Source organism: Ambystoma mexicanum, chromosome 2p (genome assembly GCF_040938575.1).
Source record: "Ambystoma mexicanum isolate Mex_15411 chromosome 2p, UKY_AmexF1_1, whole genome shotgun sequence".
In the NCBI taxonomy this organism is placed as follows: domain Eukaryota; kingdom Metazoa; phylum Chordata; class Amphibia; order Caudata; family Ambystomatidae; genus Ambystoma; species Ambystoma mexicanum.
In genome coordinates, this window is record NC_090923.1 from 1,213,814,938 (window position 1) to 1,213,840,320 (window position 25,383).

Consider the following 25,383-nt stretch of genomic DNA (forward strand, 5'->3'; position numbering starts at 1 on the left):
GTGAAAACCTTTTGTAACTCGGTACGTTTAGTCAAATTTTGGGAGAAAAGTGCTGCTAGTTTTGTAGAAAGACAGGCGGCATTCCCCCAGTCTGTGTGTTTCCAAGCCCGACAACAAAACGTAAGACAGAAGGCCACAGGAAGTGCAGTGCAGGAATCCGGGAGACAGTGAAGAAAAATCAAAATAGCGGCTGCGTGTTTAGGGTTACAACTGAGGCCCCACAACAGAGACGTATTTTAAACACTGTACACTTTATGGACGTCGTTGACTGTATTGCTTCTGTTTTGGGGCTTTTTCTGTACTTGAACACATCCCAAAATGGCTGAACTGTGGCACAGGATGCAGAGCTGCCAATTGGGCGGTATCCGGTAATATCGCCACATAAATGGTTGCCGTAAATAATATCGCTGGGAAAATGTCGTGGCGATATTATTTGGATGACCATATATATGGCGACAGGGGCAAAAACATTTTTTTTGGGGGGTTGCAGGGGTGTCCCCCGCATGTTCCATGCAATAATGTTGCCACAAAAAACACCATTTTTCGGCGATATTTTTCCATGGCGATATTTTTGTGGCGAAATTATTACATGGAACCAATTGGGCCAGGTCCGACAATCCATTTGCACTCTTAATTTATTCGAATGCATTCAAACTGCTTTAAACTATGGCATGGTGCAAAGCCTGGGTTCGAACCGTGGTCCTTCGAATCAGTGGTGTGACCCACTTACCCACAAGTCCATTGGGACTCTGACATTATCCCTGTGAAATCGCTTGTTAAGAGTGTACTTTGCAGGTAATATTTCAGTGAAGCATTTGGGGTTTAAACTGTTCTACTTTGCTTGCAAAGTTATAGTGAACACCGCTCAGGCGATTTTTCACGTGTTCATGATTAATCTTCTAAGAGACAAATGATTGGGGGAGGGGTAATACCCCATTCCCCTCCCTGTCACTGGTGTCTGGTGAAAGCCCACAGTACAAAATTCCCTTTCTAGCGCTGACTGGATGCTTGTGATTTCACGCAGAAGGGCAAGGCATTCCCATTTTACCCCACTGGTTCCAAAGGGATATGGCTCAGTGGTAGGGCAACAGCGAAAGACAATCTCTTTAGTCATGCCATTCAAACTGGTTAGTCTCCAAATTTGTTTTTGGTGGGTGTCAGCGCATTTAGGGGATGGGCTTTCTAGGAGGGTGAACAGAGTCCACAGCGGGTGACCTGCGCACCCTCATACTCCAACAGCAAGTGAAAACACAAGAGACCTGCATTTTTGGTTGTACACTTTAATTTTTTTTTAGAATGGAGTATGTTCCTCCAGGTTGCCCTCCTCCAGTCCCCCTCATCCTCTGGGAGTAATACGCCTCCAGAACTGAATCTAGGGTACTGCTTCCAGCTAACCCATTGGGGCATTTTGTGTCATACAAATTGCAGTTTATTTGTCGCAAACTGCCTTTGTTTTCTCCTTTTCATTTTATTTTGATAGCTTGTGTGTTGGGATCTTTTTACTTTCTCTGTTGTTCATGCTGAGTTCTGGTGGTCACCTGATGTTGCTGTCAAACTCTAGTGTTGTCTGTAGCGTGGCTGGTTTGTAGTCTGCATCTTACCCCATTAGACATCCCAGAGCTCCAGTCTGCTTTGTAACAGTTGTATGCCCCATGGTCTGCACAACCCAAACATCCCATGCTATATGGACACTTGCAAATCACGCAGGTTGCATACGCAAAACATTTCACAATCCAAAATAACCCCCTCCTTTCACCCCGTGGACCTTTTCATGTCCATGGCCAGATTCAGTGGAATAGCCCATGTTGCTAAACTGCCTTGCTCGGTTGTGCCAGAGGTGTAGGAGTGTGATGGTGGCCTGGGTGAACAGAGAGCGCCATTTCCAAAGCTCTGCATGCTCTTCGAGCAGAGAACATGTCACACATTGACTACTGCCTCTAAATCCAAAGGAGTGAGATATGATCAGGGGAGGTTTTGTCACTCCTAGCTGTGATCAGTGTGTTCCTGTGTGTTTATTACATTCGTAATTCTGCATTGCAGAAAGCGGCAGGAGCCTGGTCTTGACACCAACTCAAGGAGCTCTTGCTGTGTGGTGTTAAAACGGTTACGCCCATAGTTTTGGAGCCAGCATGGCAATAGCTGCAGTCTGGTGAAGGTGGACCCACAGAGCCTCAGCAGCTGCAGGCTCCAAGCCGTTCAGAGCACAAGCTGCCGATGCAGCCCCAAGCTCCAGCCAAGGCAACATCATAGATGGTGCAGAATGCACCCGGAAGCTCTTCAAGGTGCCTCCAGCCATGGGATCCTACCACACCCCTTATTTCACACTGTGCCTCAGCATGGCATGGACTGTGCAAAGCATGTGCCTCTGCAGTTCTGTGTAGTGTTGGGTTACAGAAGACCATCTTTGAAAGCCCAGCTCCCTTGCAACTGCATAACGGGCTGGAGGCCAAGCAAAGAAAATTACTCTGGAAACTAGAGGAGAAAGTTAGCAGTTTCGCTCATGTTTTTCACTAACCTATATCTGATTTATCTGATGCAGACTTGATGACCTTCTATTTACAGGCTTTTAACGTATTCTTTTCTTTCTCAGACTCTGAACTGCGTGTGCCCGGACAACACTGACAGCAGCACAGAGATCCCCGTGAAAGTGCTGAACTGCGACACTGTGACACAGGCCAAGGACAAGCTGCTGGACGCTGCCTACAAGGGAATCCCATATTCCCAGCGGCCCAAAGCCGAGGACATGGACCTAGGTAGCTGGGGCAGAGGAGGGAGCACAATGTGGTTAATGCTTTTGAGAGGCACTATTTTTGGGGTGCAGATCCCCAGCTAGAGGAGCCCAGATTTCAACATGTGGGTTGGAGCAGGTTGACTTGTACTGGGCTGTTACTGTTGAAACATTAGCCGCCCGACTACATTTCAGGGAACACACACCATCTCCTAGTACAGACCCCAGTGAGATGGGTCCTGCATTTTCCTGACCACCCTCAGAGGCTGCTGTCTGTGTCATGGAGTCTGAGTAGGTGGGATTTGGATATTGTGTAGGATAGCCTACCTTGCCCCGTTTCTGCTCGTCAGGGGGATCCTCTCCAGGCTCCCCATTTCCTGATGCTGCTCTTTCATATCCATGTCCCCTCTCACCACACTAAAACCCCAACCCCATGAACCCAGCTCCCAACCCACCACTCTCTCTACCACTACCTCAACCCCGTCTTTGCCTGCCAAGCCCACTAGCTCCCCCACCTCACCTGTTCTTGCTTGTCGGGACCTCCCTTGAAATCCCACTTACCCTGCTGCCATTTCCTGTTCTTTTCCCTTCGATCCTCACTCCACTGAGCCCATTATTCCACCTGCGACCCCCCCACTCTCTCTGCTCCTACCTCTGCTCCTACCTCACCCCCTGTTTGCCAGTCATCCCTGATTCCTGCCGCTCCATAACCCCAAGTTAATCCGCATCTATTCCCCACATCATAAACTGGTTGATTGGGCTGGCAGGTCGACCTCCTTAACCAGCCGAGTCTGACCATCATTTTAGGATCATGGTCTTTCCCCTTTTGTAATGGCTTGGCAGGCGAAGAACGATGGTCTGGAGCGATGCACAGAGCAATTGCCAGAGGTTCAAGATTAATTCTAAACCTTCCAGCCATCACATCTTTTGTTTTGCTAAGAAGATCACGACTCAAGAAAGACCACCTCCCACTGCTTGAAGAGGAGAAACGAGAAGAGAACAATAGAAGTGACAGAAAAAGCGAGAAGTATAGGCATTTATTCTGTCTATTTCCTGGACCCCAAAAAGGACGGCAGAATGTGTCTAGTCTTAGACCTATAACCAGCCAACCCTTGTCAAGCCGCAAACATTCAGGACCACAACCCTAGACAGTGTCATTCCTCTGTCACAGAAAGATGACTACAAGGCAACCCTCGACATGAAGGCTGCATACTTTCAGATTTCAGTGAATGCATCAGATTCAAGGTAGAAGAAAAACGCTACCAGTTCAAAGAGCCTCCCTTTGGCATAGCATCGCACCATCCTCACAAAGGTGCTGATCATGGTGCGTCTGCATTTGTACTTGGATGGCTGCTCATAACGAGACGATAGCCACTGAGTCAGCAGGCCCCCTGCCCAACCCAAGTTAAGGGCCGAGTGAAGAGAGGGTCCCTTAAAGCAGCGGTCTGTGCATTTACCAGCAGCGTCGAGCCAACACTGAGGTGTGTATTGCCATTAGCACATTTGAGTAAGCACAAGCAGGTGGTAAAGGAAATTGAACACCAAATTAGCACTCTCCTCCATGTCAAAGGAACAAGTGCAAGCATTCTAGGCTTTACTTCCTCTTTATCAGCAAGGAAAATGCATAGCAGTAAGACATAGAAGAAGCCTTAGCTAATGATGGCATCTTGCATTCATGTAATTCCACTAACAAGCTTGTGCATGAAACCCGGACAAGAGCAGCAAAACAGCCACAAAGTTCTGGGGATTCGGTAGAAATACTGGTTTTTACAAAGCAGATCGTAAGGGCACTAAAACAGTGGACCGAATACATGCCAGCAGGGCACCCCCTTGTACAGCCCCAGGCACGAGTGACCATTACAACAGATGTGCCCATGTCAGTATGGGGAACACATTTCGACTCCTGCACTATACTAGGGGGAATGACTGCCTAGGAAGCCAAACGCCTTATAAATATTTTGGAGCTGAAGGCGCAGTGCAGCTAGCATTCAGAGGGTTCAAATGTACATCACAGAAGCATATACATCAGAACAGAAACTTTTACATCAATGTTTTAGCTGGAGAAAAAAGAGGGCACTCACTTATTAAAACTATTGCAAATGGCACAAACAATTTGGCCATGGCACAGACACATACGGTTACAAGCTTAACGTACCCCTAGAGTGGACGGATGAATACAGCAGGAACATGAGTGGGAACGAAACAGGCCCACTATCTAATTCTGATAACCAGAACCAGGACCGCCAAACAATGCCCTGTGGATGACATGGTCAGGGACATTTGCTTACACTTTTCCTCTGGCACCTCTGTTACGCAACGTGCTACAGGAAAGCATGGCACTGGTTCTCTTTGCACAAAACTGGGTGAGCCAAATCTGGTGTCTCCACCTTCTTAAAGCTAGTGTTGTACCCCAAACCAATACCACTTTGGGATCTGCTGATACAACATAACAAGTTGTCCATCCAAACACCCAGCCCATGAACTTGGCAGCCTGGCTCCTGAAATCATATTTTGGATAGCTAGAGCTACCAAAAAGGTGATTGGCCATTCGGTTGGCACACAGATCGAACATACGCGAGCATGCTCCTTTAATACATGGAAGAGATTTGTAATCTGGTGCAAGAAACATTGTAGACCCATTAAACAGCTCAAAGGTCAACATAAACTACGCCTACATCAACCGACAAGAACACTGAGATCAAGCACCGACATCCGCCTGGAACCAAAACCCTATAACAGAAGAAAACTTGCAGGATCCTCTTTCTCTCACCAGGCACCGAAAACCTGGAATGACCTACCTAAGAATATACGGAACACAACAAACCACCTAGCATTCAGGAAACTCCTCAAATCATGGCTCTTCACAGCGTAACAACAACAGCGATGCCCTAGAATGGCCGCCCCACTAAAACTACAACGAAAATAAAACAAACCCCGTCCACTCTCAAATGGAGAAATGCTGAACCCAAAGAACCGACCACACGACAGACCATAAGATATCATGGGAAATAGCCACAAAAGGAGACCTCCAGTGACTGATAACATACTCAGACCCAGACAAAAGCACTAAATGTCTCACCCACTCCCCTCGGACGGACCATATCCAAACCGGCAGACGCATTTAGATAGAAAGTTTGAGAGGAGTCTGCTACACCAGACCCAGCACCCAAAGAAAAGAATAGACACCCAACCCAGATTAATCAATCCATCAGCATTAGAACACCTACAGAGCTGGCTAGAATAGAACGGCGAGGAGCAATCAGAACATCTACAAAGCGTGTTAGAACAGCACAGGGAGCGCCCCACATAAACCAAACCCTGCCAGGCGTAGCCCTTTTGCACAACCCGATGAAATTGGGGGGGATTGGCGAGTGCCACACTCGGACAGATTTCTGAACTTCTGTTAACCTTCATACAAACCGACTAACAAAAAAACTCAGCATTTCTGCAGACAGAACACCACTCCTCTCACTATCCTACTCCCTCTTCACCTTACTAACCTGTCCCACCTTATCGTTTACAAATCCACCAGAGCGCCTGGGCACCAATTCCGTTGGTGACGGTGCGCGGTACAAATACCTTTAACATTTAACTTCACAACACATAAGCAACACCAACAGCACACGAGGACTGACATCGATCCAATACTCGCACCGAAGCTCAGCACCCGGTGTATACCGAGTTAAAGCTGCCAACAGAACAGCACTCCTCTCACTATCTTACTCCCGCTTCACCTACTAACCCATCCCACCTTCTCATTTGCAGATCCGCCAGAGCGCCTGGGGAACAACTCCGTTGGTGACGGTGCGTGGTACAAATACTTTTAACATTAACATAGTTGCATACCTCTTGCAACTACTAGAATCAGGTCTTATAAAGGTATGCCTTGCAGCACTGGCTAGGTACACAGCATCTCAATAGAGATACTCATGGTGGAGGATCCCTGTAGTTAGGGTCTGCATGTAGAGCATCACACGAGTACACCCACTGGTGGCAAATCCAGTCCCAGTTTGGGATTTTCACATAGTCTTGCAGAGACTGTTGCCACCTTTTGAATCAATACATACAAATTTCTAAAACATCTCCTGTTTAAGGTTACATGTCTAATAACCATCATATCCATTAGAAAGGTTAGTGAACTACAATCCCTGTCAGTAGATGAACCCTTTGTTGATACCAGGCAGGATAGCTCGGGGGCAACGTGCTTGCCTTGGAAGCAAGACGACGCAGAGCAACACAGGTTCGATCCCCGGGTCCGCACTTAGAAACCCATGAGTATTAAGCGCATTATAAATAACCTATCATTTCAGACTATTAAGCAACCAACTTTTTCACAAACCCACAGTCAAGAGCAGACAGAACCCTGCCCAATCTTTGTTCGGATGGCTGTCATGTTCTATTTGGATAGGACAGAATCCTCACAAACAACAAGATAACTATTTGCTGTACAACCCTCATCAGAGAGTTGTGCATAAAATATCCCAAACAGCTGACTGGGCTCAGGTGGCGTGTATTTTAAGAGGTTTGAGGAAGATGCTCCTTGATGAGGATGGTCTTAATTTAATTTCTAAAATGCCCAAGGATTAGAGGGTGACTGATGTTGATGGGTTTGAGGGTCCACGGCATTGGGGCATTGATCGAGAGTGCTAATTTCCTGCATCTTTTTACATTTCTACTGCTGTAGTCTCGTGAGGTCCTCACTTCTTCTGATGCGTTAATGGCCACAGTTTACTGCCTGCGAGGCAACACCAAGCGTACATTGCGATTGTTTTGTATATGATGCTCTTAGCATTGACAGTGATCTTGCTTTAGGGGTAGGCAGTCAAGTTTGATGAGTGTTGGCATTGTCATGTGTGTGGTTAGACCTCTGATGCAGCAAGCAACAGCTTTGAAGATGCTTGGTGGTGGGTAGGCCAGTGAGCAGGACATTCCCTCCGTCCCGATGAGATGGAACCATGGCCTCTACTTTGATTCTGAAGCTGACAAGTGATTTCATTTTCATCAGGATGGTTACATTACCTTGCGGTCTTGAGTCTTCTTCACTGTGTTGTTATTATGATGATTATTAGAGTATTTATTGAGTGTGGGCCCAGCTTCAGGATGCAACGGAGCGCTTTGCAATCATAGGGTGAAGAACTAAATTAGGGAGTAGCGAAACAAGGGAGTGGGGACCTAACAGGAGAGGGAGGGCAATTGCCAGCAATGGGGTCTTCAAGTAACCAGGGGAGTAAACAAAGTTGATCAGATCTCTCAGTCTCGGGTATGGTGGGGAGTGCATGTTGTATGGAACTAGGTGTTATGGAAGAGCCATTCCTTCAAGAAGAAGAGGGCCTCGAGCTCCTTCATGAATTGTCGAAATAGAGGGGGTGGGGGTTGGATGTTGATGGGGAGTAGAGTCTTGGGGCATAGACAGTCTTCTGTTTTTTTCCTACCTGCACCAGACGAGTTCAAGTCTGCACATGTCCTTACTTGTGGTGAAACGTAGGTCTCGGGAGATGCTGAGTTTCACAGTGAGGTAACTTGGGGACTTCAGCGTGATAGCCATGTAGATGAATGCAGCAGGAATTGCAGATGATGCAGGCTTGCAGCGGGAGCCACGGGACAGAAGGCTGTCTGTGTGCAAGCCCAATAATTTGGCACAAGGTGTCAGCTTTGGGGTAAAACCCTTGAGGTTCATTGAAGACCTCAAGGTGTGTATTTGAGGGTGTTCGGGTGTGTTGGTGAGGAGCAGGAGTTCCCCCTTGGTGTGGTTCAGTTTAAGGTAGGCACAGGATATCCAGGCCTTGATCCTGGTAAGACAGACCTTAAGTGTGTGGATGTCCTGGATGGATGATTTTTATGGAGAAATTGTGCATCTTCTGCCCATTGATGGATGTGCATGTTGCGACCGGTGAGGTGGTTTCCTATGGGCTGCATTTCTGTTTAAAGATCTTGGATGATTGGGTGGGTGCCTCTAGGACTCCAGAGGAGGTGGGTAGTGGTGACCATCTGGAGATAAGCATTTGGACAAACTGACGGGGTCTTCCAGCTTCAAGATGAATTGGCTTAGGACATTCTGATGGCCATGTGCCTGAGCAGTAAAAGGCTACATTGCTTACTGTGTTGCAGGCTTTAGAGAGATGGTGTACCGGGAGTATCGGTCATTGAGGATGTGGAGTACATCGCCTCTGCTACGTCTAGATCTGAAGCTTTATTGGTAGGGCTCTAGGATGCCTTTGCCATCAGCATGTGGTTGAAGTTGGGTGGCTATGGCTTTTTCAAAATCCTACCTAGGACCGGCCGTTTTGCGATTGTGCTGTCGTTGCTGAGCTCATCTGGGTCCAGTATTGGGTTCTTAAAGAATGGGATGATTTGTCTGCTTTTGAAGGTGGTGGGCAAGGTGTCCTGAGTGAGGGATGTGTTAAAGATTTCATTGGATGGATGGGGGGCTTCCATGGGGAGTGTATGGAGGCTGTCGGGATCTCTTAGACGGATTATTGCCTTAAGGAGGGGGTAGGCTTTTTATAAGGTCTCCCATTTAGAGTGTTGTATTCCTTGTAGTTGTTTTGTGTGGTGGCATGAGTAGTGCATTGTCTGCATTGGCATCAATCTTTGGCTGGCTCCTGCTGATCTTTTATCTTAAGTGGTAGTACATACTCGTGGATTTCTCGATGAAGTGTTGTGTGTAAGGGACTTGCAGATGGCTAGTGCACTGTTTGGCAGCCTTGAAGAAAGCTTTGTTTTCATTGGTGGCTCTGACAGTGGTGTTCTGGTAGTAGGGGGAATTTGCAGAGGTGGACATGGAATTCCCCACTTGCCTTTAGTGTACATTATTAGAATTGCTTGCTGTTCTATTTATTTATTTATTTATACACAGTAGCAACAATGCTCTTTTGATCACAAAAGAATGCACATAGATTTGACAGTAAGCAGTGAGCTTCTTAGAATGGGGTGCGTTTGAGGGACGTTCTGACCAGATTCTGGAGGGGAGTCAACTGGGACATTACAAAAGTGGACATGCATAGATTATGGACTTACCAACATTGGGCATTTTTAAGTGCAGGTAGGCGGTACGGTCAGCTGTGCTCTGGATGTGAGCAAGATGGGTGACATTTTATGGTGGAGGCAAAGGATGTGATGGAGAGAGGCAGTTTGGAAGTGAGGGAAACATGTTGGCCAGCAGACCGATGAGAGGTAGGTTAAGAGGGCAACTTGCAGGCAAGGAGGTAGGCTTTTAGTTTGGTTTTGTAAGCATCCGTGCATGCTGTTTCTCAGATGTCTCGGGGAAGAGAATTCAATGCAAGTGGAGAAAGAAGAGAGAAGGAGCGGAAGCGAGATAAAGCACGTGGAGTACAAGGAACCACAAGTGTTGTCGATGAGGCAGAGCACAGATTATGAGAAGGCTTACAGAATTGGATAAAGAAGTAAATGCAGTGGTGCCTTGCCGTGGGTAGTGAACCAGGAGAAGACATTTAAATCTGGCCCTGTTTTGCATCGTCAGCCATACAGCCTGGTGACGGTGCGAGAAAGTAGATGTGAAGTGAAGGAGTTCAAAAAGTGTCCTGGTAGCGATATTAGATGTTATTTGGAGGCCTCTCCTTGGGACCATTTTATATTTGTCATATAATGTATCCTTTTCTCATCAGATGTATCTTTGAATATAATACCTTAGCTCCAAAGGTATCCTTTTGTGCTTAGCTTAGTGTTGAGGCGGTTCTGATAAGTGCTTCCAGTTGCCACCTTCTGTGCAGTGTTGGTGACTGTCTATCTTCAAGGTATAGGAGCACTGTTCAAATGGTTATCAAGATGCAAAGGGATCACTTTTTGAACAAGTATCTGCAGGAAATGCCTGGACCTCAGTGGGCTCTCGTCACCCTCCTGCAGGTGGCAAGTCACTGTCCACTGACGGGACCTCCGACTCCAGTCCCCAATACAATCTGTCCACATCAGGCAGTTCATTCCAGGCAGTAATTCCTGTATTGGAGCTTCTGTACCTTCTGTGGGCAATGTCCCTACTATGCAGATCCGGGTCCCCGCCCCATCCCAGAAACCCTAAATGTGTCAGATATATTGGCATTTGCCGAGGCACAGCCTTAGATGGCATCTCCCATTTAAAGCAGGAAGGTAGTGTGAACCAATGCAGGCGACCTTATACAGGCGCAATATGTTCCATCTTAAACAAAGGGCCAGCCTTTTGTACCTTGTGCTCCGTGTCATGTGGGCTGTGCCAGTTCTCTTTGGCAATGCATAGGTAAAGCAGAGAATGTACCGGCGCATGCACGCAGCGCTAGTGATGCCACCCAAAGGTAAGACCCCTCCCGTCATGCAGAGCTTTAGTTTTACCTTTCTATCTCTTCCTGCAATTCGGGAAATGTCCAATAACGGTGTACATATGGCAGGCTGGGAGTTGACAGCTGCAATGTCGGATATAGAGTTGTTTATAGTGGTGCTATGAGAGACAGTGGAGCACGTTACATTGCACGTGGGCCTACATACTTGGATGGTTCATGTTTACAAAGAGCTCATAAGGATGTTGACATAGTTTGTGGTAGGGGCATGCATTGAAGGTGTAACTAGGGCGAGAACAATTTGGCCACTCCCAGTATCCTGGCCATGTTGATGGGGTATGGTTTTGAAGGGGTCATCTCTCCCTAACATGGGTAACTTCACTGCTTCAGTTCTGTGCTCTCAGACTATTGTTGCCGCCTGGTGATGGGAATGGTCTGCAACAGACACAAGCTCTGCGGCTCTTATTGGTTATTTGGCATCTCCTCCATTGATCGGCTCTTTATCGTTTTTGTAGATGTTGGTTGTTTTTGGCACCCATGTTTGCTTCCTTTGAGTGGATCTTTCACACGTTCTTTTACATTAAGTTTTCTCTCTCTTGCAATCCTCTTTCCAAACCCGAGAAGGTGGGTGAGGCGCGCACTCCCGGTCCTGGTCAATTGAACCTGTTGCAAAAAATATAATAAGTAGCTGGGTCAAATCCCAAAATGGACAAATATTCACAGGGTTAGATCCCTTCTGCTGCAAATCAGGTACTCAGTAATAACAGGGTTAGATCCCTTGCTGCAAATCAGGTACTCAGTAATAACAGGGTTAAATCCCTCAGCTGCAGTTCTGTGGTCTGTAGTTGTTCTCCTCCTAGCGCTTTCTTATCTCAAATAATCATCAGGGAGGCTGTTGAGCAGGTGTGTCTAATTAGACTCAAAGGATTCTGGTAGCTGTAGTGAAAACGTTTTTTTCTGTTTGTCCATTTTGGGATGTGACCCAGCTACTTATTTTTTGCAACAGGTTCAATTGACCAGGACCGGGAGTGCGCGCCTCACCCACCTTCTTTTTTGTACTGAATGCTATGGGAGTCCCATGCTCCAGAGGCAGCGCCACGGGGTGACTGTGCCCTACTTTGGAGAATCATAAAGATGTTTCTCTCCCCTCCCCCAAATTTGGGAAGGACTTGTGCTTTGGAGGGGTGTCGGTTGCTGGTCACCTGAACAGAAAAAAACGTTTTCACTACAGCTACCAGAATCCTTTGAGTCTAATTAGACACACCTGCTCAACAGCCTCCCTGATGATTATTTGAGATAAGAAAGTGCTAGGAGGAGAACAACTACAGACCACAGAACTGCAGCTGAGGGATCTAACCCTGTTATTACTGAGTACCTGATTTGCAGCAAGGGATCTAACCCTGTTAATACTGAGTACCTGATTTGCAGCAGAAGGGATCTAACCCTGTGGATATTTGTCCATTTTGGGATGTGACCCAGCTACTTATTTTTTGCAACAGGTTCAATTGACCAGGACCGGGAGTGCGCGCCTCACCCACCTTCTCTCTTTTCAAACCCATCAGCTCCAAAAGAAAACAGTTTTATTCCCCTGTCGCAAGAGGGTGTACACAAGTTCTAAATTGGCAGAATTTAACAGTAGTTGTGAACCTTGAGGAAAAGTGACTTCTAACGAGTGAAAAAGATGGGAATGTTGAATTGTGAACTCTGCTAGCAAAGAGCCGTTTCCTGCTGTCTTAAGCCGCATCGCAGCACATTTAAGATCGTTTTCCCCCGTCTGGTAGAGACTGAGTTATGTGTATATCAGTCCTCTGAATCGGTGCTAGATCCAATGCACTCAGTGAATTTTTCTGTCATTAGACTTAGAATCCTCAGTTATTTTAAAGCCTGCAGTCTTCATTTTGTAGCCCATCTACTGATTGTAGGTCTTTTTCTGTGAGCCAGTGATTGGCCAATTATCTGAGTTCTGAAAATGGAAAGTATCTACCCTCTTGTTCAGTCTGGAATACATCGGGATAGCTTAAGAAAACCTTAATTCAGAGTCGTTTCAGGTATTGTCAGAACAAATATTCAATCTGGATGCTGTCACAGAATGCATTTATTCTTCCATTTCTAGATCATTTATTATACTTTCTTTTTTAAACAAAGCGCACCAATCAATACTGTTTTAGTTTAAAAGATGGGTAGAATTCTTTATTCTGAGGGACATACCCACAAATGGAATGGAATTACCCCTGCAAGGAAAAAAACAGCACAATAGAAAGATTGCCCAACAGTTGAAAAACTGCATTTGGGATATGGTATCCCAAAGGAAGAAGAAATGCTTTCAGGCCCATCCTTTGCAAATGTTTCCGGGCATATCCTTTGCAAATGCTTCCAGGTCCAACTTTGCAATAAGCTTCCAGGCATATGCTTTGCCAATGCTTCCAGGGACACCTTTTGCAAATGTGTCCAGGCATATCCTTTGCACAAGGAAAGGTGATCTCATCCGAGGTCTCTGCTGTACTGCAACCTCATGTACAGGCGCGCTGCTATGGGACTTTCATTCGTTTATGGTGCTGCACTTCCAACCCACTGCTACGTGCTCTTTGTGGATGGCTCCCACTAACAGAAGAGATGCAGCGCCATCAACGATGGCTTTGTCGCCTGGGAGCCGATAGTTCAACCAATCTACTTCGACTCACTTGGTAGCAATTAACGGATTACAAATCCTCGTCCTAGCACCACCTTATTGTGTGTGCCTTCTACTGGGTGTAAGAATTTATTTTACCATTGTCAACAACCGCTCCTTTGCCATCATGGGTCACGTAGCAGATGACCTCACTTACCACATCTGTCAACTTGCAGGATGCAGATAATGAACCAAGTAAACCAATGATCGTGGAGGGAAATGCAGCAGATTCCATGTAGAGATTTACAGAGGAACACAGCAGATGGGAAACCGTCCTCCAGGAATCCCCTGCAGAGAACCAGATCTAATTCCTAATGATTATCCAATCCCTGACTATCAGAATAGGAAGGGGATGAGTTAATACACTGTGTTTCTCCTGTGCTCATCTCTTCCATAGATTATCATGTCCAATGCTCGGCCTCAGAATAGAATCGGAAATGGTGGCCAATGGCGTGCCTCGAATTGCCTCATATTCATTGGCTCAATGACAAGAGATCCAGTGCAATGAATGTGCTTCACCATTGAGAATGCTACATGCTTTAAAATGCAATGCAACATTTTTAGAAAATCTTGTTCATACATTAACGTTCTCATTGTTGAAGAACCGCAGTTACACTTGGCCTATGTACCTTATTGCAGATGGAGAGTTATTCACCTGTACTAAGTGTCAGTGGTTGTTTCTTTCTTGCCCTTGGTCCATGCATGTCGCGTTCTGCCTCCCTTTCTCAGCATGAGTGGTCATTGTATTTATTTTCAGGAATGGAAACAATTACAAACTCTAAGACTGACCATGTGGGGCTTAATTTGTATAACCAATGTGAGGTGCGCTTGTTGAATGGTTAGTAGCTAATGGTGAGGAGAGGCTACACAAATGTTTGCTTTGTTGAAGAACATACTGTTCTTCTGGAAAATCATATATCGAGGTTTAATGACCTCATAGTGCGTATTTGGTCAGGGTGTGTTACTTTCCTTCAATCATGTCTCAAATACCTGACATTTTTCTCTTCTTTTGTTGCATAGAGTGGCGCCAGGGGCGCATAGCCCGCATCATACTGCAGGACGAAGACGTCACCACCAAGATAGAGTGTGACTGGAAGCGGCTAAATACATTGGCACATTACCAGGTGGGATTACCACCACCAGCAGTCAAATTCCCAGAGAAAGTCATCGCCCCTGGGCACTTACCATATATGGGTGGGGGGGGGGTCTGCTCTCACTTGCCACTTAATGTCTGTTGCACTTTACAGAATTGTTTGTAGGGTGTCGCCTTTCTCCCAATCCCACAGACCTGTGCCCTTGACCATATTCCTTTTGGAGCAGAGTGTCAGCAATAGCAACCTGAGCAATGATGCAGTATATGAACCTTGCATCTCTGCCCCCTCTCGTCCCACACCTCTCCCTCCAACAACCCACACCTGTGACCCGGGTCTTTTCTACCCTTTAGTAGCCAGTCTTCTATTTCCATGCACAACAATACCGCCATCCTCCCCCAGTTGTTTGCGCCCCATCCCCACTAATCCCCTATGAGCAGTGTATCCTTCACATGCCAGAATGATCACAGTCCCATTTACTGCTATATGGTGATGTACAGGCCCCTTTCATTACCGCTGCGCTCCAAGGATGGGCAAGGCAGTAGCGGCATTCTTATACAAGAATGTCTATTTGAAGGAACAGGAATTCCGTCATCTGAAATGTGCCCACCTCCATCATCCCACTCCCTTCAACTATTGCCTACTTGATAGCCTATTGCATTCAAAGTACTCTGGGACATCCTCGCTGTATACAGCCCCAGGTGGATAGGCATACATCTGAGCACTCTGATTGGCTGCTGGTCCCTAACAACCTGAGTTCACAGAGGATTCGTGTCGTCCTCTTTTCAGGTGATGTGTCCTATGGTTGCAATGGAAGGTAAGCATTTTACATGTTCAGTGTTTTCTTCCTTAACTGCAGGTTACGGATGGCTCCTGCGTAGCTCTGATTCCTAAACAGATATCGGCCTACAACATCGCCAACTCCTTCACGTTCACTCGGTCTCTCAGTCGATACGGTGAGCAGATAGAAGCAATAGGCTCGACCTCTTTGTGATCGAGTGTGGCTCTCTGTTAGACTGGTTAATTTAATTAGAAGTTAATTTTATGCACTCCTAATTCTCCATCATTTATGCTGTCATGTCAATACCCATATCAATACCCATTTAGAATTTCCCTTGCAGGTCGAGCAGGCTCCCACAACACTTTGTAAATATTTAAAAATGCGTAACCTTTTAAGGCTGAGACTCTATTATGAAAATGGGACAAATGCCCCACTGTGCGGCTCTCAATTCTGTTTCAAACTTGAAGAATGCCAGCCACTTCTCTGACTATTGGGAAGGATGGACAGGTTGGTTATGAAAAGGCACTCGGCTGCAATTTCAATGACCCTGTTTATCTGTGTTTGTCTAGTAGTGCTTCTGGTATACCTTGGTGTAGATCGAGTCAAGGGCAGTCTATGCCAGAGGACACAAGTGTGTCTTGCATGATGTGTAGGGATGTCCTGTTTCAGGGTGCTGCATTTAATCTCTTGGTGTGGGTGAAATGGAGAAGTCTAAATTAGGTCTGAGGACATATGCGAGTGTTGCGCTTGATTGTTCTGTTTGTGTCATGGTCCTGGATGCTGCGTCATGTAGTGCTGCATTTGATGCTCAATTATCCACTCCCTTTGTCCTACCTTTTCTTGCCAGGATGGCTCATTCTTCTCAGTACACCCCTTCATGTGATCTTGTTGGCATCGCAGGTCATGTTTCCTACCATCTCCCATATCCACTCTGTATGTTCTTGTGGCTTGAGGTTGCTGTCGTGCACAGGCAGTAGGGAGGGATTTTTCAGAAGGTCCCATTTTTTAATTTTATTTTATTTCCTCCAAGTCTGAATTGTGCACTGTGATGAATTGGTAGAATCTCAAAGACCACCTCTGCGTCGAGTGACATATGGACCAGCAACACTTTCAAAGTTTCAAGCTTTGAGGATTGCAATGAGTCATCTTAATTGTTGCTTCAGAGATGAATGCCTCGAGGTTGAAGGACATCTACTTGTTATGGGAGTGGGGAATATGCTAGACACCACTGAATGGCCTCTAGTGATACTGGATGAGGAGACTGCTGAGAACGAGTATAGACTGTTGTCATAATTATCTTTGGTTGTAGGCGAACCCTGATCCCCTTACCTTAATGCCATCTCCTTGTCAGGGGTTCCTATCTCAAGAAGTCCAAGCTATGCTAGAGAAGCCTTGCCCCCCTCCGAGTCTGCTAAGGCATTACACATTAGTTAGGGCAATCATCAAGACTGTCTTATTTAGAATGTCCACCTTCTGCCATTGTTACACTACACAAGCGGCATTGAGGCAAATCACATTGATCGACCCAACACGACGAGAGGTGCTTCAAACCGAAAGGCAGACAGAAGGCAGAGCGAGGTTGGGAGAAGGGAGACACAATGGTTCTTAAAATAGTCTAATCTTTTATAGAATGGCTCTATAGACCCATACACTAGTCTATAGCTTGCCTAGTTTTCCTCAATGGAGAATACTCCATTTAAGTTCTGCCCCTTGTGTAAAATGAAGTTCCCTTGGAAGGACACACGCTGCGTGTGACAGCCTCACAATGATCCTCATTGCTCCAAAATGGCCAAGGCAGCCATTGTACTCCCACTGGCTGAAAATGTCAATTTGCTGAGCAATCAAACTTCCACCAGCCCACAATCCCCTACTCTGAGGAAACTACAAATATCCCATCCGAATCCTCAAGCCTCCAATTTAGCAGCATGGCTCCTTAGGCGATCATTTGGACATTTAAAATTGCCCTCATGGTCAATGGAAATACCATGTGAAGCAAGAAAACCCAGCACAAAACATTGCTGCTTTATTAAATGGAAAAGGTTTATTTGGTGTAACCACAAATATTGTAGTCCCATTAATGGTATTGCAGCAGATATCATTTACCTGCTCTACTAAATTCCAGGCTCCATTCACTTATTTAATTTAGCGGCATTGACTGCTTACACCAAATCTCAACACAAGGTATCATGGTAGAAGGTCCCGGTAGTTAATGATTTTATGTAAGGAGTAAAACGAATCCACCCTCCAGTGGCACACCCTTCTCCAAGTTGGGATCTAAATACAATCTTACACAGGTCAACGGGGTCTCCTTTTGAACCAATCCATAATGCTTCACTGAGGGATCTTTTTTCGTACAAGGTAGCTTTACTCATTGCTATTACCTCAATAAGAAGTGAGTGACCAGCTTTATCAGCGTCAGAACCTTTTGTCACAATACACAAACAGTTTTTTTAAGAACACATCCAAAGATTAGCCAAAAATGTATATCCAAATTTCATGCCAACCAATCCATCGAGTTACCTGCATTTTTTCAAAATCCACAGAGTGGAGGAGAAAGAGCTTTACGTGCATGCATCATACATTGAGGAATCAAGTACAACCTTGACAGACAAAGTAGATTGGAGAATGTGATCAATTCTTTGACAATGGCTACCGTTATGGATGGTAATCCAGTTACTAAGGCAACCAATGCAAGATTTATTGTAAAATGCATACAAGTTTGATATGACTATTGTTCACACCTAGAGTACATACTAGCCGAAGTACAGGGGCAACATTAGCTTTTCTTGTTATTGTACTACTTGAAGCCATTTGCAAAGTGGCAACATGGAGTTCTGTCCACATTTCACATATCAATTCTATGTAGAGACACAAGCCAAAAATAATTCTCAAGTAGGTCAGGCAATACAAAAAATGTATTAAAAACTGTTTATCCTCTGACCCTCGTCGGTAAACTGATCCTGCTTGCAAATCTATGCAAATCATTTGAATGTAAGCAGATATGCAAGCCTCCAAAGGCAAATATTACTTAACAGTAATAGTTTTTCTGTGGTGTGTATCAGCTTAGAATCACATTAAATCCTTCCCACTTGGGAACAAAAGCAAAAACTTAAAGAATTAAAAAAGAAAAGGGGGGAAAAATATGTAAAAAATGTCAAATTATTTCGCAAACATGTCAGAAAACAATCTGAGACCGCCTGCGTGTGAGGGATCATGGGTACCTGTTCATATAAGATAGGGATGGAATAACAGGCAACCCCCTGTTTGCACATTTTGAAGTAAACAAAATGTAATATTCTGCACCAACCACTAGATTGAAGCCTGGGCAAAGCAGATGATTCTACGCAGCTGCAGCCTACAGAAATCGGATTACTTGAAAGTAATATTTGATATATATTTCTGTGGCTTGTATCTGTGTAGAGTCATGGTATGCATAATCCACTATCTAGTGATTGGCTCAGAGTAGTGCATTTGAATAACCTTGGCATTGACAAGGGCGATCCTGTCACACTTATTCCTATCCTTCGTGTATATCAATGTTAAAAAAACTATCAACATCTATTTTAAAAAGTCACGTTTAACTGACAAACATTTTGTCGGGAAACTGTTTCTGTTGTAAAACAAAGAATCTGAAAGCAAAAACTGTGTTAGAGATTCCGTAATATTGGAAGTACAACAGTGGATGGATGAGAGTTGGCAAGGAGGAATCCTTTGAAGGGACCCAAGGACAAGGTCTGATAATAGAAGTAGCATTAGCACCTAGGTCGAGGGGGAGCAGCCAATCGGATTCTATGAAACATGGGCTGAAACTATTAATCTCAGCCCACGTTTCGTGGAACACACATGCTGCCTCCCCTGCTCCCAACATCCTGCCTTTTTTAATACTTTTCCCAACCCCCTCCCCATTCCCACTTACCTGATTGTTGCAATCGACGGAACCCGCCTTCTACAGCTATGGTGGCCATTTTGGATAAGCATTTTAATTAATTGAACAGGGCGCGCGCGGTGTCCCGTTCAATGAATGAAAATCCTTTTTTGTTTTTTGTATTTTTTGTTTTGGCATTAGCACCCCATTACAAGGGCTGGAATGGGTGATCACAGCCTGAAGAACGAATTAAACACCCTCGCTTCGTTCAGGACATTTGCTTGGGCTGCCGGCCCATTAACCCCCGATCCAGCCCTTGGAGAGGAGTGCTAACGCCACATAAAAGCAGGCCAAGGAGTTTTCGGGTCAAATAATAAAACCAAGGATGCTGTACTGGTACAGGGCGCTATGGGATCTGACTGTGAGTTTGTTTTCTTAAGAATAATATATTATTTTTAAGATATAGTTTAACAGGTGTTCCAGGATCCTTCTCGACCCACTGTGAAAATTCTAAAAAGTTTGGAGCAATGATGAATATCCCATATAGGAATCTCTATGTGAAAGTGTGCAATCTAAAAGTATACATGTTTTCCTAGTGTCTCACAATATGATTTTCTTTGTGGAAAGTATGGGACTGGTGGGGTGTTTCTAATGAGCTACTTCTTGTGTGAAGGATCAGACAGCAGGCATCTTTCATCCCATCTATGTGGCGTGATCGATGGAGGTCTGATGGCGCATGTTTGTTCCATGATAAGAGTTTGATAGAGGAATTAGTGCAGCACGTGTGTCCTGGTAATGATCTGATAGTGGGACTCTCATGCATGTCTTGTATGATGGACTAATGCTGGAGTGCTGATAGACCATGTGCGTGAGCTTCACAGTATAGACCTGACACTGATCAGCTAATGCACCACATGTCCAGGTATCATGATATGAATCTGAGGCCATATGTTTTGTGTTAACACTATGATCCTTTCAGAAAGCCTTCTGCGGACCTCCAGCAGCCCAGACAGTCTGCGATCACGGGCGCCAATGATCACCCCAGACCAGGAGACCGGCACCAAGCTCTGGCACCTTGTCAAAAACCACGACCACAGTGACCACAAGGAGGGTGACCGTGGAAGCAAGATGGTGTCCGAAATCTACCTGACCCGGCTCCTAGCCACCAAAGTAAGATCAGTAATTAGGCCTATAGTGCAATTCTGTGGCTGACTGCAGCTCCTGTCTGTTTATACCCGAGTGTTAGTAGACCAAGGATATTACTTCAAAGCCCTTTTGAAAAACTGCATTGCTTTTCAGGAGACATTTCTTTTTTGTTTTTAAAGATTTTATTGGATGCACTTAGGTAAACCAGGCCGATAGTACAAACATCATATAATGAAAAAAAAAGGTTAATGTAAAACCAGGCAGATAAGATAAAGTAAGGATTAATACTAAAGTAAGCCAAGCAACCTAATAACATATAGTTTGAATCAGGAGACATATCTGATCAGTGGAGAGCAGCTTAAGTCAAGCATGCCAGGCACTGGCAGCACTTTCTATGAGACTCCATACTGCAATAGTAAGGAGTGATGAGAGGCAGAAGTGTGGTGCAATTTCATTCCTTGTTTGTATTCTCAGCACTGATGGAGCATAGGGTGCTTCAGGATTTAAGTGCATTGAAAGAGCTGCGTTTTTCGTCCAGTACCTTTCTGCATTTGTTTTCCAATTTTAGCCACTGGTCATCCCTCTGTTAAACACATAAATCGTGCCTTCTCTGCCTCTAAGCCTGGTATCCCCTTCTCTCCTCCAGGGCACACTGCAGAAGTTTGTGGATGACCTCTTCGAGACGGTCTTTAGCACAGCGCACCGGGGCAGTGCCCTGCCTCTAGCCATCAAGTACATGTTTGACTTTTTGGATGAGCAGGCTGACCGGCGACAGATCAGTGACCCTGATGTGCGCCACACTTGGAAAAGCAACTGGTAGGTTGTCATGCAATGTTCAGATGAGAAGCCCTGATTCGTTCAGGTGAAGCTTCTACTTATGCGAGTCGCGCAGAGGAGGGGCGCATGTGTGGCCTATCTTAATCCCTCTCCTTGCTCTTCCTACTCAGCCTCCCGCTGCGGTTCTGGGTGAACGTCATCAAGAACCCACAGTTCGTCTTCGATATCCACAAGAACAGCATCACGGATGCCTGCCTCTCTGTGGTGGCCCAGACGTTCATGGACTCCTGCTCCACCTCTGAGCATCGTCTGGGCAAAGACTCGCCCAGCAACAAGCTGCTCTACGCAAAGGACATCCCCAACTACAAGACCTGGGTAGAACGGTGAGTGCTGCTGCCTGAGGAATAGCTTTGCTGTACGGGAACTGTGGGCGAGGTTTAACCTGAGGGGTGGCTCTCCCCCCACAGACCTGGACAAGCGAAATTGATGCAACACGAAGCTCAGCTATTGGGGGATTTAGGAATGTAAGATCTGTTTAACCTGGTGGTGGGGGGGGTGGGGGTGTATCAGTAACTGTAGGATAGCTCTGCTTTCTAAGAAGTGTGCCTCTATCTGGGTAAACTGGGGGGGTTGATCTTCTGCCTGAGGTCTGAGACTCTGTCGGTGTTTCCCCCAACATAGCTGTGGTATCTGAGACGAGAGTCGGTGTGGTTCTATCTGGAACGCAGGCTGGGCGGTCTGTGTAATCTCATACATGGCTCTGAGACCTGACTGTGTACATACATGTCTCTGAGACATGACTGTGTATAGCCAGTGCCACGTGAGTGGTGGCACTGCTGTCAAAGTCACGAATTTGTAAGATATCCTGGTCAACTGGGGGTGGAGCTTTGCTGTCTGTGGTTTGATCCTGTGATCTAGAATATCAAACGAATGCCTTCTTCATGGCGTATTATGAGACCATGTCAAGGTAATAAGGTGACATATGTTTACCAGATTCTATTTATTAACAAACACCCAGCAGCTACTGTTACTCTGATTTCACTTTTAGCAATTGCCATAGTACACCATGCACATCTCTTCAGCCCTGTATGCTATCTGGGATTGCCTGGTGATTCATTATAAGGGGGATACACCATTCATTCCATACAGTGTTTTCCGCATGCCCTTTCACGGCAGTGTAGGAACGTGTTCGTCTTCTGGAAACCCAGAACTCTGCAGAATGAGACATTCCACATTGCTACAATTTAGCAGATAGGTGCTTTATAAATGCCACATAACATAACCTGTAATCCATTGACTTTATCTGGTAGGTACTACAGGGACATCGGGAAGATGGCCTCCATTAGCGACCAGGATATGGATGCGTACCTGGTAGAGCAATCGCGCATCCATGCCAATGAGTTCCAGTCCCTGAGTGCACTCAGCGAGCTCTATTTCTACATCAATAAATACAGGGAAGAGGTGAGTACCCAATTAGCCTTCTCCGCCGTGCCTCGTGCCTTCCCACTTGCCCGTCATTGTGTATGGGACATGTCTGCATGGTTTGTGCTTCTTTGTTCTGCTTGCTGTTTTTTTATGCTTTTCCGTGACTAGATGGAATGGGTCTGTGACTTCCTACTGTCTGCAGGTTTGTAGGGCAGCAGCAGGCAGCTTTACTGACCATGCATCAGCCAATCAGACAGAGCCTTTCTTCCCTTAGCTGAATGTAAAGCAGTGGCTTTGTGATCCGGTGGGCAGAAGGACGCTGCTGGAGGGAGGTTTGAGAGTTCCACAAGTTGTATGGTTTTGTTCTAGATTGGGAGAAGTGCCAACATCCCTTTTGTAGAAAGATAAAACTGCAACGAGTCGCGTCTTGTCAGGAATACTCTTGTGGTGTTGTCAGAGAGATGGACAGATCACTCTGCCCATGGTTCATCTACTAATGAGTGACAATGGGTGTAGCTTTGCACGCATGCGTTCTGTGCCTCAAATCTGAAGGGTGTAGCAAAAGTCTGGCTGTGGCAGTGGACACTGGCACCATAGGGAAGACAATGTGGGAGAAGGGTTTCTGTAGCTTGTACATTTGCTTAGTTTCACATGGGTTACATAGGCTTCCATCTAGTGGTTGCTGCAGAGTATTTCATATTCTTTTTTCGAAATTGAAAAAGGGGCGTTGACAGTGGCATGCCTGTAACACTAGCTCTACTCTACGTGCATGGGGTATCCATGACCCTTCGCACGTCGACGTCCTCATATTGTCTTTTTTCCACCACCCAAGGTTGGATACTGAATGAAGTCTCTTTTTGCCCCAAATAACTGTCGTGATGGACACACTGAGGGTTTGTTCCACTTTCCTGACCCTTCTTCCAGTCTTCTGGTTTCTGTTTGCCAGAGAGTCTCCTAGCCCTGTCCCGTATGCTGCCAGTATTCATACTCCAGGATTTGCAGCCGCAGTACGTTCTCAGACCAGACTTTGCGTTATTTCAGGGCCAAGGCACAACCCATGCTCAAGCATTGAGAAGGGTGCAGACAGGCTCCCACAATACAACGGCTCACTTCCTCAGTGATCCATGCAAGCCTATCAAGAAGCATCACAGGGGGGAGCAAGAGAGATCTACATCCGCTCTGTCTCAAATAGGCAGAATCCGGTCTCTCTCAGGCACCGAACAGACAGTGTCATCCAGCTGTGGCCTCACTTGGGCCCCATTAATCACCAGCCCACCTGCTTTTCCCACCCCAATCACGTTTCTGCAACACTGCTCCCCTTCACAAGTATTGGAGAGTGACTAGTTTGCCTGTCACTAGGCCATGCCCCTCCTCCTTGGTGCGTTGGGGCCAGTTTCAAAAAGCAGGAGCAGATGACTTCTCCGACGTCCTTGGTGGCCAACCGGAGCACTAGTTGTCACTGCTCCGCATACCTCAGGGGTACCACTGAGTATTTGGGCTACATATCGTAGCTTGATCCAGGCAGGCACCCGCCATCTTGTGTGGAATGGCCCACAGTGATTGGTGCAATCTTGCTTCGGTGGTCTGGTGCTTTCTGGCCAGGATTACCTGAATGGGGCATGTTTTGCCTCCTGCGGAAGTGAAAGCTGTTGGCAAATCCATCTTTTCCTCCCATAAAAGCCTGGGACCTTAAGGATTGCTGAGCCAGACAACTGGGCACAGCCTGGCACTCACAAAATCTGGATCTGCACCATGCATTCGCTGGCAAAGCTCCCTCCATGACCCACCCCCCCCCCATTTTTTTTTTTAAAAGACCAGACTGAGAGAAAATGTTTACGGTATGGTAAACTGGAAGAATCACAGGGCGGCACGGCCTGAACACCTGCTCCTGAGCTGCATTTTAAGATACTTGCTACTTTGTAAAAATACTTATATTTGCAGTACGGGCATCCCATGATTTAGGAAGTAGGTGGGTAAGGGAGTAACTAAGGCCTATGAGTAAAAGTTTCACCGTAGTGAGAGACTTGTACCTTTGAGCTGTTAAGCCCTTCGGACCAAAAATGTACAATGGGGAAATATCACTGTATACCAACAAGGAGTAGACTGGACCAGTGTTTGGGAGCATGTTGGCCTCTCCTAGTCACATGTGTAGTCTCTCCAGAGACTTGGTTCTATTGATGATTGGCCTTACCTCTTCACAAATCTAGTTAAAATGGGTGTGGTTAATGCTCAGTTTCTTCTGCTTTTGTCACTGACATGGGAGAACTGGAGTCTGCAGTTGCCACCTGTCTGCATTTAAGGGGATACTCTTAAGTCTGCATAAACTTTGTATCCTTGGGCCATCCTCAACAGGGCAACCTAGAACATGGAAGACCTCCAACAGGAAAATATTGAATTTGAAATCCCTTGGAGAATGAGGCCAACATCTTTCCAAGCCACTCGGCATTTGCATGCCTTTCTAAGCAAGCTTCTTCTTTCAAGAGCATCGGGGGGGGGGGGGGGGGGTCCCACACCCTTCAGCAAGGACACCAAGAGATGCACAGCATTCAAGAACATAAGAATACAATCGCCTTCGAAGGGAGTGGCAGGATATTGCATCTTCTGACAGCAGCGTACTTGACCTTCACAATGTGTG

General features: G+C 46.0%; 1 protein-coding gene across 1 annotated transcript in view; it reads left to right on the forward strand.

The window, feature by feature from the left end:
- PLXNA3 (plexin A3) overlaps window positions 1-25,383 on the forward strand; it is a 677,771-nt gene that overhangs the window by 646,060 nt on the left and 6,328 nt on the right. Inside the window, exons 25-31 of the mRNA XM_069645473.1 lie at window positions 2,591-2,753; window positions 14,684-14,787; window positions 15,614-15,710; window positions 20,380-20,570; window positions 21,193-21,362; window positions 21,494-21,706; window positions 22,634-22,784. Of these exons, the coding sequence (XP_069501574.1) occupies window positions 2,591-2,753; window positions 14,684-14,787; window positions 15,614-15,710; window positions 20,380-20,570; window positions 21,193-21,362; window positions 21,494-21,706; window positions 22,634-22,784 (1,089 nt within the window). The remainder of the gene's footprint in view (window positions 1-2,590; window positions 2,754-14,683; window positions 14,788-15,613; window positions 15,711-20,379; window positions 20,571-21,192; window positions 21,363-21,493; window positions 21,707-22,633; window positions 22,785-25,383) is intronic.